Source organism: Serinus canaria, chromosome 1 (genome assembly GCF_022539315.1).
Source record: "Serinus canaria isolate serCan28SL12 chromosome 1, serCan2020, whole genome shotgun sequence".
Lineage (NCBI taxonomy): Eukaryota > Metazoa > Chordata > Aves > Passeriformes > Fringillidae > Serinus > Serinus canaria.
This window is the reverse complement of record NC_066313.1, coordinates 33,015,161-33,032,360: the sequence shown is the minus strand read 5'-3', so window position 1 is coordinate 33,032,360 and position 17,200 is coordinate 33,015,161. Positions and strand designations below refer to the sequence as shown.

The 17,200-nt window shown below is 37.3% G+C and overlaps 1 protein-coding gene across 4 annotated transcripts in view; it reads right to left on the bottom strand.

The window, feature by feature from the left end:
* DLG2 (discs large MAGUK scaffold protein 2) overlaps positions 1 to 17,200 on the bottom strand; it is a 486,684-nt gene that overhangs the window by 238,276 nt on the left and 231,208 nt on the right. For 2 of the 4 annotated variants that reach the window (XM_030234136.2, XM_030234142.2), the window contains one exon: positions 10,224 to 10,379. The exons of the other annotated variants lie outside the window; for them this stretch is intronic. In XM_030234136.2, the coding sequence (XP_030089996.1) occupies positions 10,224 to 10,379 (156 nt within the window). The remainder of the gene's footprint in view (positions 1 to 10,223; positions 10,380 to 17,200) is intronic. 4 annotated transcript variants of the gene reach the window in all.

The following is a 17,200-nucleotide window of genomic DNA, read 5'->3' as shown; positions in this document are numbered from 1 at the left end:
TTTTTGTTCAGGTCTCAAGATCCTCCACAGTCTGTAGTAAGAAAGGGACCCCTCTTTTGGAGATATTGATAATCAGTAAATTCAGAATAGCTTTCATTTCTTGTGTTGGTTTTCTAAAATAACATCTGGGCAAAATTTTGGATGCAGGTATAGAGACAGTAGTGGTAGGTGAGTTCTACAACCTCAGAGCTGCACAGTAGGTGTCTGAACAGCCCCAGTAATGAACCACTGTCCTTAAATATTTCTGTCTTTCTGCATAGCACAACTTTGTCATTTCCTGCACACACACACTTTCAGAATATTGAAATAACACGAAAATATTACTGTGCAAATTTGTCAAAGAAGCTATGGAGTTGGAAGAGAAACTAACTGGAAATAGGCACAATCCTACTGTGCTGGGATAACATAAATTATCCTTTGAACTCTGAATGCATATTCTGAGCTGAAATGGAATCTACAACAGTAATTTTTAAGATTTGAAGTCATATTTAGATCTCACTTTAGGTTATATCATTAGAAGACCACAAAATTAAAAAAAAAAACCACAAAAAACCAAAATAATTTTCAAGTCATCACAAGATAATTTTGATGGTCAAAAGCATAGCACCTCTAACCACCCAAACCCCCCAGTGATAGCTTGAAAATATTCTTTGTGAAGGACTGAGTTACTGCTTCTCACACCAAACAGGAAAGTGAGAAAATACTGAGATGAATGAACTGGAGTGAAATAGCTTTAATTAGGAAGTTACAGGGGGGAGGTAAAGGGCTTTAGCAAGCATATGCTCAGGCTCCTTTCTGTTTGAAAGGTGAAGAGAAGGAAAATTCAATAACCAAACTGAGATACCAAGCAAATTTGTCATGGTTGGCAAAGCAAGTGCATGCTAAATCATGGAATTTAAATGGAGATTCTTGCCTATAGATCTTTGGCCTGTATTACACTGGTTCAAATTTCACTTTTAAAATGTAATTTAGGTATTTTCAAATCTGTGCCTTACTGAAATTCAGTTGGACTAAGTTATGAGATTGTCTGAAAGCCTTTTATTTTATGACAGTCAATTCTCTCACATATGTAGATTTATTTCCATCAAAATGGATTTAAATCAATAGGAAAAGAAGTTCAGCAATCCTCTCCATACCAAAATGAAAGTTTAACCTAAAATAAGGATGATATTTATTCAGATGGCATTTAAAAACAACTTCCTAACTACAGCACATGTACATAAATGTACTATATAGGTAAAGGGGAGTTTATGTTTCCAAAGTTTTTTGTTTTCTTCTCTGCTGTTTTCCCCATTTTGATAAACTCCTCTGTAGTATTTGTGTTGTCAGACTGAATCAGGGAACAACTTGTAACAACTCCCCAAAGTTATGCTGAGACTTTCAGTCCAGCTAAAATGTCAACAAAATTTCAACACCCTAAAGTTTTGAGTGCTATGGTTTTCATTACTTGTATCACTCTGTAGTCTCTGTAGACAGTTCCAGTTATATAACCAATATTTTCAAAGAGCAACAAATGCTTTTTTGAGACAGCTAATGTGAAGAGTACTGATCAATAACTATTTCTGTAGCAATGTGAGAAATAAACAACAGGTTTCAGCACATTTCTCTTAACGATGGTTGCATGGCCTTTACAAACAAAGAAATGGCAGAAAATGTGACCTCTGTGTTTCAACCTTTGGTTACTAAAATCAATTTTCCCTTTATAATTGGAAAGATTTAGTATCCTTATAGACACATGAAGGTACTTGTATGTTGTGACAGTGGGGAAAAAATGGAAAACAAAATCATGTAGAAATTTTAGCATAGACTCAGGATGTGTATCCCATCACATCTAGAGTTTTCCTAAAGTCAGTATTTGTCTGTTTCTGGCTATTCCATTAATTAGCATTATATACTTTCTGGACTAAAGATGTAAAGTGAAATCACCAACTAGAGAGGAGGATCCAATTTAAACAACTCATTCAATTTTGCAAAAGCCTCCCAAAACACTGTCCTCCAGTAGGCTTGCAGTATTATTGGCCTAGCGCAGACTCAGAGACTGCTTCCTCCTGATTTCTGCACAAGCATTTTTATAGACATATCCTGGGGTAAAGTCAGACCTTATTTGACTTGACAAAATGAACAGAACTGGACATATGTGAAAATATCTACATATAGAGCTTATTTCAACAAAAATAAATGGTGGTAAGTACAAACAAAACAATCAGGGTGCCTGAGGCAGCACTACATTATTCCACAGGGATAACTGTAGTGCAACCCAAGACTAGTGCAGGGCTGGGGGAAGGCTCATTTTTACTGTTATAATTCTCTCACATTTCCCTGACTAACTACACTGCTGTAATGAGAGGTCTCCCCCGCTTTCCGCCATGTCTTCTTTCACTCTGTTTGATACTAATGATCACTCTTTTTCTATGCAGTAAAGAAATTATTGCATATCTCTACCTGCTGGAAACATCTTTTAACCCCAAGGGCTGCTGGGGGTGTCTATAGACACTTGCCACCCATTTTACAATTGGACAAAATTGAAATAGTTTTCATTTTCCAAGGTCAGTGGCACAGGCAAATTTCTGTTTCCAGCTCTTTGCTCTGACCAGAAAGCTTTCCTGCTCTTTTCTGTGCAGTTACAACTCTGGAAACTATTCTTCTCCCAATAGACACAGCACAGGGAGCCACAGCATAGCTTTATCTACCTGCCTCCACAGTAATATTTAATTTCTAAACTCAAAGAACTCTCTCATGGGGTAAAAAAGTAATTTGTTCTCCAGGTTAAATTTATTCTTGGTTTTTCTGATGAGCCAAGACTCTAGCAATTACTGTGACAGATGGAGTGATGATTTTTATGATGTGGAAACTTGTCCACAGGAATGAAACTGAAATCTCCAAACCTATTTCTCACAGTGGCCTTTAGACAGTTGTCAGGTAATAATTGTCACTGTGGACAAAGTTTGAAATAGTGAATGGCTCCAGTAGCTTGTTACTGCAGCACTCCTTAGCAGAGTGACACTTTCTGATAAATTTTGGTCATTTATTCTGAATATACTTGAATCAGAAAGGGAACCAATATATGGGTTTAAATTTCTCCCCACACTCAGAAGAATTTGAACATTGTATTTGGAGTTTTAGTACTCTGTCATTTTGGAAGGACTGTTTCAAGGTGATTTTCAGAGAGCAGAAGATGTTTGAGAGGCTGCTGATGTGCATTGAAAACAATAAGATATCTCACAGAAGTGACCATTTCAAAGAAGAAAGTTGTTGTGTGAACTGGGTTAGGAACTGGCTGGGTTTTCATGGGATATTTTCATGCCTTGTGATTAGGCAGCAAGTGCTGTAGCCAGCCTTTAGTGGTGAAAGGCAGCCTCTGAGGCTGAGACATCAGGCACAACTTCAATTTGGAGGGTCATGCTCTGCCACAAGCTCCCTGTGCTGGTGACTGAATGCTCTGGCCAAAATCCTTAGGCACAAAACCATTAAAAATAGCCTGATACTTGTCTAGTCTCCTGGCTCCAGTCTTCACCATTAATCCAGAAAAAAAACACATAGAGACTGACTTTTGATATTTTGGGAGCATTTTCTGTGACTTAGAGACTGAGACTCAGAACTTGCTGACAGGCATGGAAAGGAAGGAGACATCTTTCCTTTGTTCACAGATGTCTCTTTGTAGCTCTGCTTGTAATCAAAACAGCAGGAAGATTTTAATATTAGTGATTTAAAGATGTTTTCTTACTGAGAACTGTCTTTTTTTCTCTGTAAAGACATAGTAAGGAAAATACTGCTACTTAACTGAACTGAACTAATATTTCTGTCCATTTTATGAGCTAAGAATATACAGTTTAATTTTCATGGGTGCAGACTGTGAACAAAAGGAGATCTGTAGCACAAGAATGCACATTATCTCTGAAAATCAAACCATATTAAAAAAATACAAAACATTTCCCAAATGACAGAGCAGAACAAATACCTTAATGTTTCTCTATTAAAATTTTTATTCTAGTCTGTTTAATGATAGTAGTTATTATTCTTAATATAACTGAGAGGATTATTTTACTGACAAAGCAAAGCAAATAGAATTAAGTGACTTGCTCAACTGAAGAAAATTAGTCAGCAGCACAACTGCAAATAAAGCCCAGCAGCTCTAACCTGAAGCACTGCATCTAAACCCAAAAGGCTTCTGCAACTTTACATAATTAAACACTTGAACTGTAGAGGTTTTATGCCTTCACAGGTTAAGATTCTCCTGCAAGCATCTCTCTGAGTTTTCGAAAGTTGCATCTTCCTAGCAATTTTAATTAATAGCGTCCAAAATAGAAGACTCCTCATGAAAAAAATGAAAGCACTTGAATTTATGAGAATGTTGGGGCTTATTAGGGTCAGAGATTCACTCACACAAAATAGCATGAGAGCTGAGATTGAAAGGCAGCATCATTTTTCTTTCATTAACCCTAACAGTTATATGACTGGATCATTTACTTGAAGAGAACACTTCAGTCAGGATTAAACAGAAATGATAGGAAACTGTTCCCGTTTAGACTTTCTAATTTGTTAATTGAAAGTGATAAAGAAAATCCACAATTAACTTCTATCATTTCCAAAAGATCCTTAAATAATTTAAAGGCCTCAGGAGGCTGATTCACAAGCTGGGACAATCTACATTGAACACTGCATTTAAGTTGCAGACAGTTAATCAGCACAGTTTATGCTGATTGTGTTTTTCCTTATAACTATAAAATATTGCAGATCTGAAGGTGTTTTCAGAAGCAGCACAACCCTGTCAAAAATAACGTGCATGTGGTTGTATTCATCAGGGATGCATCCTGCCACTCACTCTGATGTGTGCTCCTGCCAGTGAGTCAAGGTCTCCAGGCTTATTTTTAGAGAGGTCTAGGAGTTAAAGAAGCACTTGAATTGCTAAAGATGCTGTTCAAGGAGTGAAGGCTACAGCACTCACATAGCTGATTCTCATTGAAATCAACAACAAGATGCTTCAATTCCCATCAGTATGAACATCAGCACCCAAGCCAGCCTTGTGATGACCAGTTTAATCTGAAATTGCTTAGGGACTGGTATGTGCTCTGCGCCTCTGAATGCCTAAATTTGTGTATAAGTATGCCTTAAAAATAATTTCTCAAAACTAAAACCCACAGTATTCACTTTATTAAAATGCCACCTTAAGATTCTAGGGAGCTACTTCACTAAGGATTATTTTAACCAGGTATCTTATATTTTCAAAAGATGGGAGGTTTTTTGTGACTATAATTTCATTGACACTGAATAAGTTGAACCTCGCTATTGCCTATTTTTATGCTCAAAAATCCACAGAAAGAACTGTGCACTTATTCCCCTCCACTGTCTTTAAGCAATGTTTTTTAATAGTAGTGCTTCATTATACATAAGCTTGCTGTCTGTGGCTGAATCTGTGTAAAATGCAGATTAGTCCAGAAGCTGATCTGAAGGTGTTAAAATAAGAAGCACAAATCTGCTCTGATTCTTGTTTTAAATATTTGAGTATTTACATCTATTTGACCTAAACACACTGTTTTCCCATTTTGTAATTAGTATTTGAAATTGCTACCAAAAAAACCCCACCAAACAAACAAACAAAAAACCAGGCAAACAAAGAGAACTAAACAGTAGAATTATTTTTTAGAAGCCATTTTTAAATTCAAGAAAGGTGGTTGTGTTTATGTGGGCCAAATTAAAGACTCAATTTCCTAATACCATTGCTATTTTGCTAGTTGTTTGATAGGCTCCTTTCTCAGGTTGCCAGGCAATTCAAAAGCACAAAATATGGCAAGATGTGTTTTGGGAGATATAATTCCCATATTAAACACATGGGATTGAACAGGGGACGATGAGTGCTCCTGTATAGTGTGAATTTCAATAAAGATGACAAGAGCCTCCCTGGAAGGCAGCCACACACAAGTGCAGTTAGATGCATCACTCTGACAATAAGCTCGCTCCCAGAAGGTTCCAGGGAAGGAAAAGGCTGTGCAGATATTAATAATGAGAGAGTGACTACCAGAGAGCCTCACTATTCACACCTCTGAGTGTAGCTACCTTAACTTCCTCCCAGGGTCTGTGAACGGCAATCAGCAGCTCCTCAGTGGCCTTTATGGCCTGTGGAGGGATCCCAGGGATCCCTAAAACTACGTGGGGGGACCACAGGCAGCAGTGCTTAGGGCAGACAGGCACCAGGCGGGCTGCAGAGACCACAGGAGTGCGGTGACCCTTCTGTGCCACACACTGGGAGCAGCATCACACACCGAGGTTTTGGACATTGCAGTCTCCTGACCCATATGCTTGCATCCATTTCAGCACACTTTTATTCCTGTGGCTTTTAAGAGTTCCACAATGCTCAGTTACCCTTGAATACTGATGCAAAGGCACAGTTTTCTTCCAGACTCTGCCCTAGATCCTCACGTCAATGTTATCTTCTCACACTAATCCCCATCTCAAAGAAAGTAGAGGTGTTTCTAAAAAATGCTGTCATTAATCTGATTCATCAAATACCTTGAAATGAAACCCAACCATTAGTTCCTTCCCTGTACTCAAAAAAAAAAAAAAAAAAAAAAAAAAAAAAAAAAAAAAGCAATCACATGATCAGAGACTTATTAAAAAAGGGAATACCTCTAGAGTAAAAACAAAGAGTAAAAAAAAGCCAAAACTTTCAGGGCAGCCCTTTACCAAAAAGTATACTGGCAACTAGAGGGCCAGAAAGATTTTGGTGAAAACAAGGAAGTGAATTCTGGGAAAAACCAAAGCATTTTTAAAGTGTGTCTTTGTAGAGGGCAATGCAATGAAGTTCTCAGTGCAAAGCCCGGGAACACTTTTTTCCACACAGTGTCGAAATAAAATCTCATGTTTGTAGAAAGATGGTTACATCCATGAGCTGTGACTTCCTTTCACTGCCAATAATCTTCTCTTTGTAGACATAATAGTCAGTAATGACAGGGGCCAGAACATGAGTACTCCACATCCATTCCCACATGGGGCTCTCAAAGGAAAACTCTACTCCAAAATTCTCTCTCTACTCCTGCCTTCAATGGTACAGATTTTCAGCTGTTGCACATTGACATGGCTCTCTTAATATCAGTTCATATGAACTGATATCTCAATCAAAAAACTAATTACACTTATCCTAAAATGCAAGTACATTGTTCTAGACCTCCAAATCTCCCAGGAGTTGACAGGCCACCATAAAAGCCAGGGTTATAAACTTGAATTTATTATAGACAAATAAAGCTTTGCCCTATGAATTCTCTGCCTATTAAGTTAATGAGCCTTGACAAAACAATCATCTGAGGAGCAGCTGACAAATTATCTGGAGCAGCAATTTGAAAGGCTTTGGCTGGCTTAAAAACATTTCAGTTGGGAGAATATGGCATCATGTTCCTCTTCCTCTGGAAGAGTCATTTGTCAAACTGAATTTCCTGCAGATCTACAGCAGATTCCCAACATTGGAGCACTGAGATACAACAATAACTGTCATTACTAAGTAAGCAGTCCCTGTCATTTCCTCCCCAAATTTGAGGCTCACAAATGCTGATGCAGAGCTCTTTCTAGGAAGTTTGTAAGAAGAAAGCGAGGTACATTTTTATTTTCGACTGGAGCTCATTGAAGTGTTTCATGTGAAGGAAAAGAGCTTTGAGGAATTCAGGTGAGTAGAGGGGGACCTTTCAAAATACTTGGTCAGTATCTTGAAGATTTTTTTTTAGTGTAACTTCCCACAGAGATGGTGGTATCACAGCTGTGAATTTAAACCAGGGCCCTTTACTAGATTAATTCTTCAAAATTTTCCACACAATACAGTCCTGAATCACATTGCCTTTGGGAAATTTAGGGCTGTGTACATGAAATGCTCTTGGAAGAACAGCCACTTGCATTAGGGTAAAAATGAGATCAGTACTTTTCTAAAATCTGTTCTCCAACTGTGAATACTGAGTCCATTTGGAAATTGAATCATGATTCTCTGTAAAGCTGTCACTTTCCTTACCAAAGGCATTTGCTGAAATATTATTTCAAATGTCTTCCTCCACACTCAACTATTCAGAGTCCTGTGGAAAAGATGACAGTACTGAGAACATGGAAAACTGTCATATTTTCCATCTGAATGTTTTTCACAGTGTGAAGGAACTACAAATTATAGTAATCAGTTGCCTCTGCAACAGCATGTAGCAGAGTATAGCACAGAGCATTTAACCATGAGTTGTGTCTTCTCTCATATTTAATGTTCTTTTTGCAGTTTTTGTTGGACTGTTGATTTAAACAAACTCATTAAATATACAAGGACTAGACCTCAAAATTGTATCAAAGTAGAATGTAGATAAACAAAACCTTGCTCTTAAAGAGAATTGTTAACTCACACTCAGTAGAATAATACACAGCTTTCCAAGTCCTGATGTCAGGCTATCAAATATCTGATGACCAAGTATTCAATCAATCAATCATAAAGCAAAAGAATGTACAGAATTATACATTCAGGTGCCAAAATGGCCTAGTCTTATGAGCCCTCCAGAGCTCTACTGATTATTGACTTCTAAGTATGCAGTTGCAGAAAGCAACCACATACTCAGAAGTCAATAATCTTAACATAATCTTTTCCCCCAACCTCTCTCCATAGTAGTCATGTCTGGAGAGATCAAGCATTCAGCAATGAACTATGTCTCTCTGTGGTTAGCAAGGCACTCAACTCCATGGCCCCAACATCCACTAGAACCCAATCACTCAACTCTGTAGTTCAAGTTGGAACCTCCCTTTCTAAGGGGACCATTGAAAGAGTCTTTCTATAATGAACTCTTCCATTTTCTCATTCTAAAACCTCAGAAGAACTGCCATGCACAGATAAATTACTCAAATTTATACTTTACCTAAATAACCAGAGTAATTTTACAACTTTTTGCCCACTTATGAAATTTAAGACGACATTAGCAGCGAAATTAAAATATTCTGGGTAGCTCTAGTGCCTGGTACCCTTGTGTAGATATTTACACCTTTATAAATCACTGTAATTATCACTCAAACTTGTTTCACTCAAAATTGCACTTGGCTGAACAGCTTGACTAATCACTTGGACCACCTTGATTGAGCATCTTTTTACAAATTCTAGAAACTACACAGTTTTCATTCTAATAAAGTGACATCTTCTGCATGGTTTTGCCAAATCTGTAACATTCTTTGCTAGTATTTGTCTTCTTGCTTTTTTAATAGAGCCTTCTATTTCATAGCACTGCAACGCCTTTCACAGCTGTCTTCCTAATCCCTGGGGCTTCTTTCCTGTTAGTGTATCTTACATTAATTTACCATTTTACTTTCCACTTACACACTTCTGCTCTTCCCATGTTATACTTTGCTTTGAAAAATGTTTTCTGTAGAAAAGGTCTATGATCAAAGCTCCAAACATAATCATTTTTCTTTTGTTCTAGAATATAAGTCATGATAGAATTTTTCCTAGCAAAGGTAGTAGCACTCCAGAAAAATTGTGCCTAACTCTTCCTCTGTCTCCCAAATAATGTTTGCAAATGGTTTACTACTATCCTTGTAGTCTATAGAAAAATAGCTGGGTTATATTAGTGTAAGGTTTTGGATAGTCTGCTTTCCTTCATTAAATATTTATCAGGAGGCATTCACTGACAATGTTTTATAGAAAGATCTTCCATTATTTCAGTCACGGAAATGTTCATAATTTTTGGCTTTCTTAACCATCCTCTCAGAGCACAGCTAGCCTAGGGAATGCTGAATTTTAAATGCATTCTTAACCATGATTTGGTGAGAGAGGTGATTATTTTTTGCTCTATTTCTTCTGAATGGCTTAGGCAGCTGTCCTATAAACCCAAAGATGCTCAGTGAACTAAGTATGCACAACAAAGGAATAAAGTGACTGAATCAAAACAAATTACTACAGCTTTCAGTGAAGTCTTGGTCACTTTCCATTCTCAAAGAGAAACAAACACTGAATTCAGTTGCAAAATGTGGTACATATTATGTAACCTATTTTAGAGCACCATTCCAATGGATCAAAACATTGCCTGTGTTCATCACTGGATTTTGGATGATCAAAATTATATACCAAGGTAGCATGTATCTCCCAGTGGTGAGATGTGAAAGCATGGTTAAAAATAAGCACAAGCTGTAGAAAAAGATCTGTGGTGAAGATGCAAAGTATGAGATAAATCCAGTGATGTTCATGCACTTTAACAAAGGAGGTGAGGAAGAAGCGCATGCAGTACCTGGTGATCTCAGAGTCAGGGAGCAGGCCTACGTGGTAGTGGGGGTAGGGAGCTGAAAGAAGGAAGCTTTTGTCACACTCGACAGGGGAATAGTGCCTAGGAGAAGGTGGTTTATCACACAGTTTGTTCACAGTGCTGTAAACAGGTTCAGGAGGCCTGGTGATACAGAGACAAGAGTAAAAGATCAGGTGCATATTAGTTGCTGAGAATATAGAGAAAACACAGCAATCATTTTAAAAGCATGCATAGCAAATCTGTCAAGAGCTTTTCAGTGGGGCTTTTGCAACAAGTGTGCTGTTAAAGGAATTGTTAGCGTTTGATAACACTAGTGTGGCATTCAAGTAGCTACAAATAATACACAATACAAGTGGACCATAAAACTACTCTATGGGAAGTGTGCTACTGAAAGGGAATATCTTATTTCTGAAGTTGAGAAAGTGAGGCATTTTCCCCAATAATATTTCTACTTTTTTTTTAATCTAACATCTACACAGCTTTCTGTGATCTTAATTTTGAGTATAGCATAGGAGAAAATAAGTTTGTTACATGAAAAAGAACGATTTTTTACCCATTAATTTGTGATATAGATGAAGCACATATTACGTGTTAACACAACATACTCCTGTCCCAGTGAGCTGGGACTCTGCAAGCAGAGCTGTTGTCAAATCGACCCATGTCCTAAAATAAAACTGATGGCAACAAACTGAGTGAGCAATTCATCTCATTGGCAGGCAATTCGTTGCGTTTCAAGAGTTCCTCGCCCTCTTTCCAGATTCAGCCTTCAAAACCTGATTATGCAGTCCGCATCTGAAACAGCTACCCTCATTGCCAAGGCGACTGCAATCGCACTTGCAGGGCTGCTCCAAGTTGCAAACAGCAGCCTGTGAGGTTAGACACAAAGAGCACGAGTTTAAAACTAAAATTTCTCTCCTGCTGCCACGAGCCACCTGCGTGGGAGAGGCAATACTTACCACAGCCCCGCCAGGAGCTGCCTGGAGAGGGGAGAAGGGAATGCAGCCTTTAGTACCAGCCAGCCAGGGATGCGCAGGACACCAAGCGAGCAGTTTGCACAACAAACCCACACTACATCCACCCTGTAAGGTGCATCTCCCACCTTGGAACTTCCCTGCCTTGGCCCCAGGACACACCTTGGGGCCTGCTGGCACTGTGAAGCTTGACTCATTGTTTCCTGACATTTCTGCTCTAAAGAGTGCCAAGGGTCAATTGTTATCATTTCCATGCTCCTGCCAGAAGATCCAGGGTATGCCAGTGCCTTTCATCACTGTCATACAATATTAGCCAGATGGAAATCTTATTTCAGAAGCCTGAAAATATCAAGAGGCCAAGAAGTTAATGAACTTTTTTTGTTCTTCTGGCTGCACTATGCCTCGCATGGGTGTGGGTTTTGCTGTGACTTTCACAGGTACCAGAATTTATTACAGTCGTGGACGTGCTGGCAGATACAGAGAATCTAATTTCCTTTGTTAGCTTCTGGGTTTGTCCTTTGGGGGAAAAGGAGTAGCTGCTTTACTTAAAAATTGGTCTTACTCAATGTTAATAACATTATTCATAGCAATCTGCCACATGATTTGAGAACTCTCTGTGCCTGAATTTCCCAGGGAAAACTTTACAGTTAAAAAACTGGCAATTTAAGATTACCAAATAGCAAAATAGCAAAGCTGTCACTCATTTGGTTATAAAGCATTGTGTGTCAAGCACTTAGTAAAATCCCTTTAAAAATATTTAAGGTAGGAACCATTTTCTATCAGTATATTTCATTTGTTTTAGAGGGATGGATTTAATAATTTATTTACAAAACCAATTGTTGCTTTCAATAAAAAAAAAACCAAACAGATAAAACCTATTCTATTTCACTGTGGTCCAATACTGCCTTTTATTCCCTTAGAAACTACTTTTGTTTTTAGGCAATATATGAAAGAACAAGTACAAATATCAAATATAAATGATACCTACTAAGAAAATTGAAGAAATACTGCCCCAGTGCAGGAAGATGAATTAAAACTGTAGATTCCTCCATGGCTTGAACCACCAACCAGACCACAAAAAATTTGTTAGTGTCCTATATTCAAGTTAATTGTCTTCTCTGTGTTGTAGATGACAGTGTTGCTACCCTTTGGATATATTGTGAATGCTCAAACTACACTGAGTCATCAGTCAGTGACCATCCAACCTCATGCTGAGACACAAATCATGCCACAGACATGGGTAGATACGAGGAATTTCTTTGTTAATTGAGAGTTACAAGCTGCCTCCAAAAGCAAAATGAAGTTAAACATTCAACATCTACCCAGATACTGACACCAAGTTAGTCTTTCAAGTATAAACACAGAGCCCTAACAAATTGTCTTATGAGGGCCAGCAAATTTTAAAACATTTAGCAAATAATGGGTTTTAAAACATTTTTGAAACATTTTTCACTCCATTCAGTCTTCCTGGGTGGTAAGATAACAGGAAACTGGAACAAGTCTGAGTATAAAGTCCTGTACTCACTGACATTATATAAGTGATATTGTGACCTAGTTAACATCATACCCTCTGTATTTGAGCTGCAGAGAGAGGTCTTAAGGTTAAGAAAAGGAATTTATACCTCTTATCCTTTTAAAACTTGTAGTCTTTGGTTAGAAGAAGATTTAGGATATCAGATGATTCTAGTTAGGAGTGCACTTTGTATAAGGCCTATCAAACAGTCTGAGATCACCACAGACACCTGCTTCCCTTGAGATGTCACTTCTTCAAGGTCTTGAGAGTATGGACTGCACTGGTCCTTCAGAAGCCTCTATCCTGTTCAGATGCATAGCCTAACAACTACCAGCTGCATAGCTGGGCTCTGACTGCATGCTTTATTGGCACAGAAAAGCAAGAATTTGGAAAAAAAGAAAAGCAGTACATAACATCCAGTGTCCAGGACAAGTATAATCTTATTTTCTCTCTCAACGTGGTGTAGTAAATATTAATTAAGCAGTGTAAAAGTGTTTGAAAGTTGGGATAAAAAATATCAAATATAGGAATGACTAAAATGATATGGGGCAGATCAGTGTCCTGCTCATAAAAACTGTGTTCCATGTAAGCAATTAATCACAAAAAGTAATATGAGATACTTGCTGCAACAGCCTGTCTTCTAATATCCTCCTCATTCTTCACCTTCTCTAAACTTGTACTTAACTACAATAGTAGCCACCTACTAGAAGAAAACAATACCCTATTATAAAAGAGAAGATTATGAAGACCACCCAGCTTTATTAAATAATTGTTCTAATGCAGCATTTTCTCATGCCATTTATATTTCTCCTCACAGACAGAAGAAAGAACTTCTTTCCAAAGGGATCAGCCCACCTGATAAATCCTGTCTTGCACATCTTCTCCAGTGCTATGACAGAGACAGATTGTCCTCTCTCAAAGCATGGGATAATGAGAATGCTATTTAGAAAGAGTTTTTAATGTGCCATTACGAAAAAATACAGCCAAGGTCACCTCAACTTTTCTTGCAAAAATAATTAAGAGCCAAACTGAACATAAACATTGAGGCCTTACTTTATGATGCACTAATTCTTCAAATGAATTTGAAAACATGTAGCAAGCTATTTAGCATGCTTTAAGAAGAGTGTAAAGGCTGGATATATATTATTTAAGGACTAATTCACTGCAGTTTATGTGCAATTGCATCTCTTTCAGATACAGCAAGTATAGCTTCACACGTTTAATTTAAAAATAAAGACTAAGCAGTTTTTGAATTTTTTTTGAGGAAGAACAAACAACTATATTATTGAATTTCTTTTATGCATTATCTTCATTTTTGTCAATACAGATGCATAAAATATCTCCTTAGAATGCCAAATGTGTGAATATTAATGTACACAACTTTGATAATTGCAATATCTCTTTTAAAGAGTAATTATGTAATGTGGATCTACTCTGAAAAATAACTACTGCTGTAACTTCCTAGTCAGATTCACTCCCCTAAAGGCAGAAGGGGAGTGAATCTGACTAGGAAGTTACAGTGCTTATTTAGTGACAAACAGGCATCACAGTTCTCTGTCTTATCAGTGAGCTAGAAACAAAGCTTTCTGACAAAGAAGAGCAGTAAGTATGAGGTCTGGATGGACAGTGACAGCTACATTAGTCTGAGAATAAAGCACACAATAGTAAAGGGAGGCAACAGAACACGTAAGTAGTAAATATAAGTAGCAGCATGGTGTGGCTGGAACATGCCCCAGCAGAGAGTTCAACTCACAGGACAGAGTGAGTCACTCTTCCAGCAAGAAAATAAACAATAAAAAGCCTGAAAGCTGGAATTGCTGTTCAGAACAGATGTAACCGCAGTGAGGCACAATTCTTAGAGAAAGGTAGAACTCATTGGTGGAAAAGATAACAGGAACAGTGGGAGGTAGAAAATTGATCTAACACTGGTTTTATTTATTTCATAAGAGATTGTGTAAAGAGACTATTCCTTGTTGTTTGCAGTCCTTATTATTCCTTGATTAGATCATCATTGTTTTGTTGTTTCAGGAAAAATGGCATTTTTATAAACCATTCTCTCCTCAGCACCATGCAGGGTCCTCAATTTAAAATTAATTTTTTTTTTTTAATTGCGGAATCTTGTTTGGTAGGGAACAACTACCAACACACAGCACATTAAATGTTAACAGTTTCAGGTTTTAAAACATTTCAAAACCTTTTATGATATGGAAAGAAACCAGCTCAGCTCTCACAGCATATTAAGTATGAAAAGCTACAGCCAGGAAACAATATGAGAGAAAATAAATCTCCCAATGCTAAACGTTTACAACTTTTTTTTTTTTTTTTTTTTTTTTTGTTTTGTTTTGTTTTTTGAAGAGTGATTTTTTATTGTATCCAAGTTCCATAAAGACATTTAACACATTAGTTTTGCTAATAAAATGTTGCTGTGAAGTAGACAAAGAACTTTTTAAGAAGTATTTCACTATTTAACCAAAAATCAATGGCAATTTAATACAAACAAAATCTCCTATTTTTAACAGCCCGTGGTTTTTATATATATATGTCCTCTGACTGAGCTACTTGGTCATATAACCTTCTAGAAGAACCACATACCTTACTGTTCAGTGGGGTAATTAGAACTTATAGTTGATTTTATTTCATAGGTCATGCCCTGGCAATTTAAATGAGACCAAATCACTCATCTGACATGTTTATTTCAACTAAATGAAAGAGGAGGACTATGAAGAGCTGGAGGAAAATGTCTGAAGTACCTGAAGTATGTTAGTTCTTTCTGGAAATCCTAAAATGAATAATTTCTCCACTTTTCAGTTATTAACTGCTGTCTTCATATGCCTTAAAGGTTTCTTTAACTACAAAACAAGTGCTTTTTAGCACAGTCATGAAGATTAAGGATTGCCTTGTTCCTCTTAGCAGTACTATTTTAACATTTTAATGGAGTTTTCAAACAAAATGGCCTACAAGAATGCATATGCAGAATTTAGAACTTCTAATATTCTACACCCAATTCTACACTTATTCTTCTTAACCATAAGGAATGAAGAAATTAAATGACTGCTTAATTTGAAAAAAAAAAAAATCAGTAATGATTTTCTGTTGCAGTAATGGAAAAGAAGGCTGTTTCACACAGGAATGGAGAGACTGGCTGACCAAAGGCCCAAGAGCCCTGCAGTGACTGTTTAGGAAACAGGGACCAGCAAAGAATGGCCTTTACCTGCTCAGCTGCTGAAAATCAGTGAGGACCACACAGAGCAGAAATTAAATCCTAGAAGACTGTAGGCAATAGGCTGGTCCACCATGAATCAGCAATAATTCTCATTCATATTTGAACATTTTTATATTAGGCTTCACAACTCCCTGTGGCACTGAGACCCACAAACTGATCACGACATACACAAAAAACTCTACCTTTGTGTACTCTAAGCCTGTTACTTGGTTACACATTCATAACCTAGAGTAACATTTAAATAACCTTCTATTTGCCATATTTTAAATTTAGCAATGCATTGTAAACTCCCAGTATCTGAGTTGTAAGTAAGTGATATTAGTCCTTGCCTGTTGCCTTCTCTGTGCCATGGGTACTTTTGCAGATCCCTGTTCTGCCTCTCTCTGACACCTTTTTCCTATACTGGAATTGTTATTTATCTTTCCCTGGAAACCATGCTCACCCTCTTCTGAGGGATTTTTTTCAGTTGCCTCCATGTAGGACTCAAGACTTGAATGCACCACAAAATCACAGAGAAAACCATTATATTTTGCACTCTTGTCCTTTCCTATCAGATCCTATTTTCATTCTTAATTGGATTCTTGATTGCTCCTGAGTACCGAGCTGACAATGTCACAGGACTAACCACAGTCACCACAAGGGGTCTTTCTCAAGTGGCAAGAGCTGCACGAAGGGTCCATGTCCATGTCATATTTCATATGTACTTCAGGTTATCCTTTCCTCTGTGCAGTATGGAAGGCTACTTACCATTTCTGTGTGTGCTATCATTACCAATTCTGCTATCTCATTTCAAAAATCTCCATACGAGCACTAAAGCATACTCCAAAATTTGATGAGTTTTCTGTAAGTGTTAAGTACTAAGTGGCTGCCAGTGATTGTATTAGAAATAGTCAAATCCTATTACTTGGGGATCTCAAACAGGCATATTTAAATATGCAAGGATAACTCAGGAATAAGAGATTATCTGGGACTTGATAATGACTAAATTTTTACTTTAAACATAAATTATTCTCTCAAGTCAAGATTTATTATACTTAAAATAAATTAGGATAACAAAATGAAATCTTACTCTAGGCAGACAATTATGCATCTGTAAAGTTTATCAATTAGTTTAAGATTAAATTTGTGTATTAATTACAAAAAAATATAGAATAGTCGATTTGCAAGTTAGCAACTTCAAGTTTCAGTCTAAGGAATGCATTTCACTAAGGATGCAATTTAAGGTTATGTAGATAAACTCTTTTCTTCCCCTTTA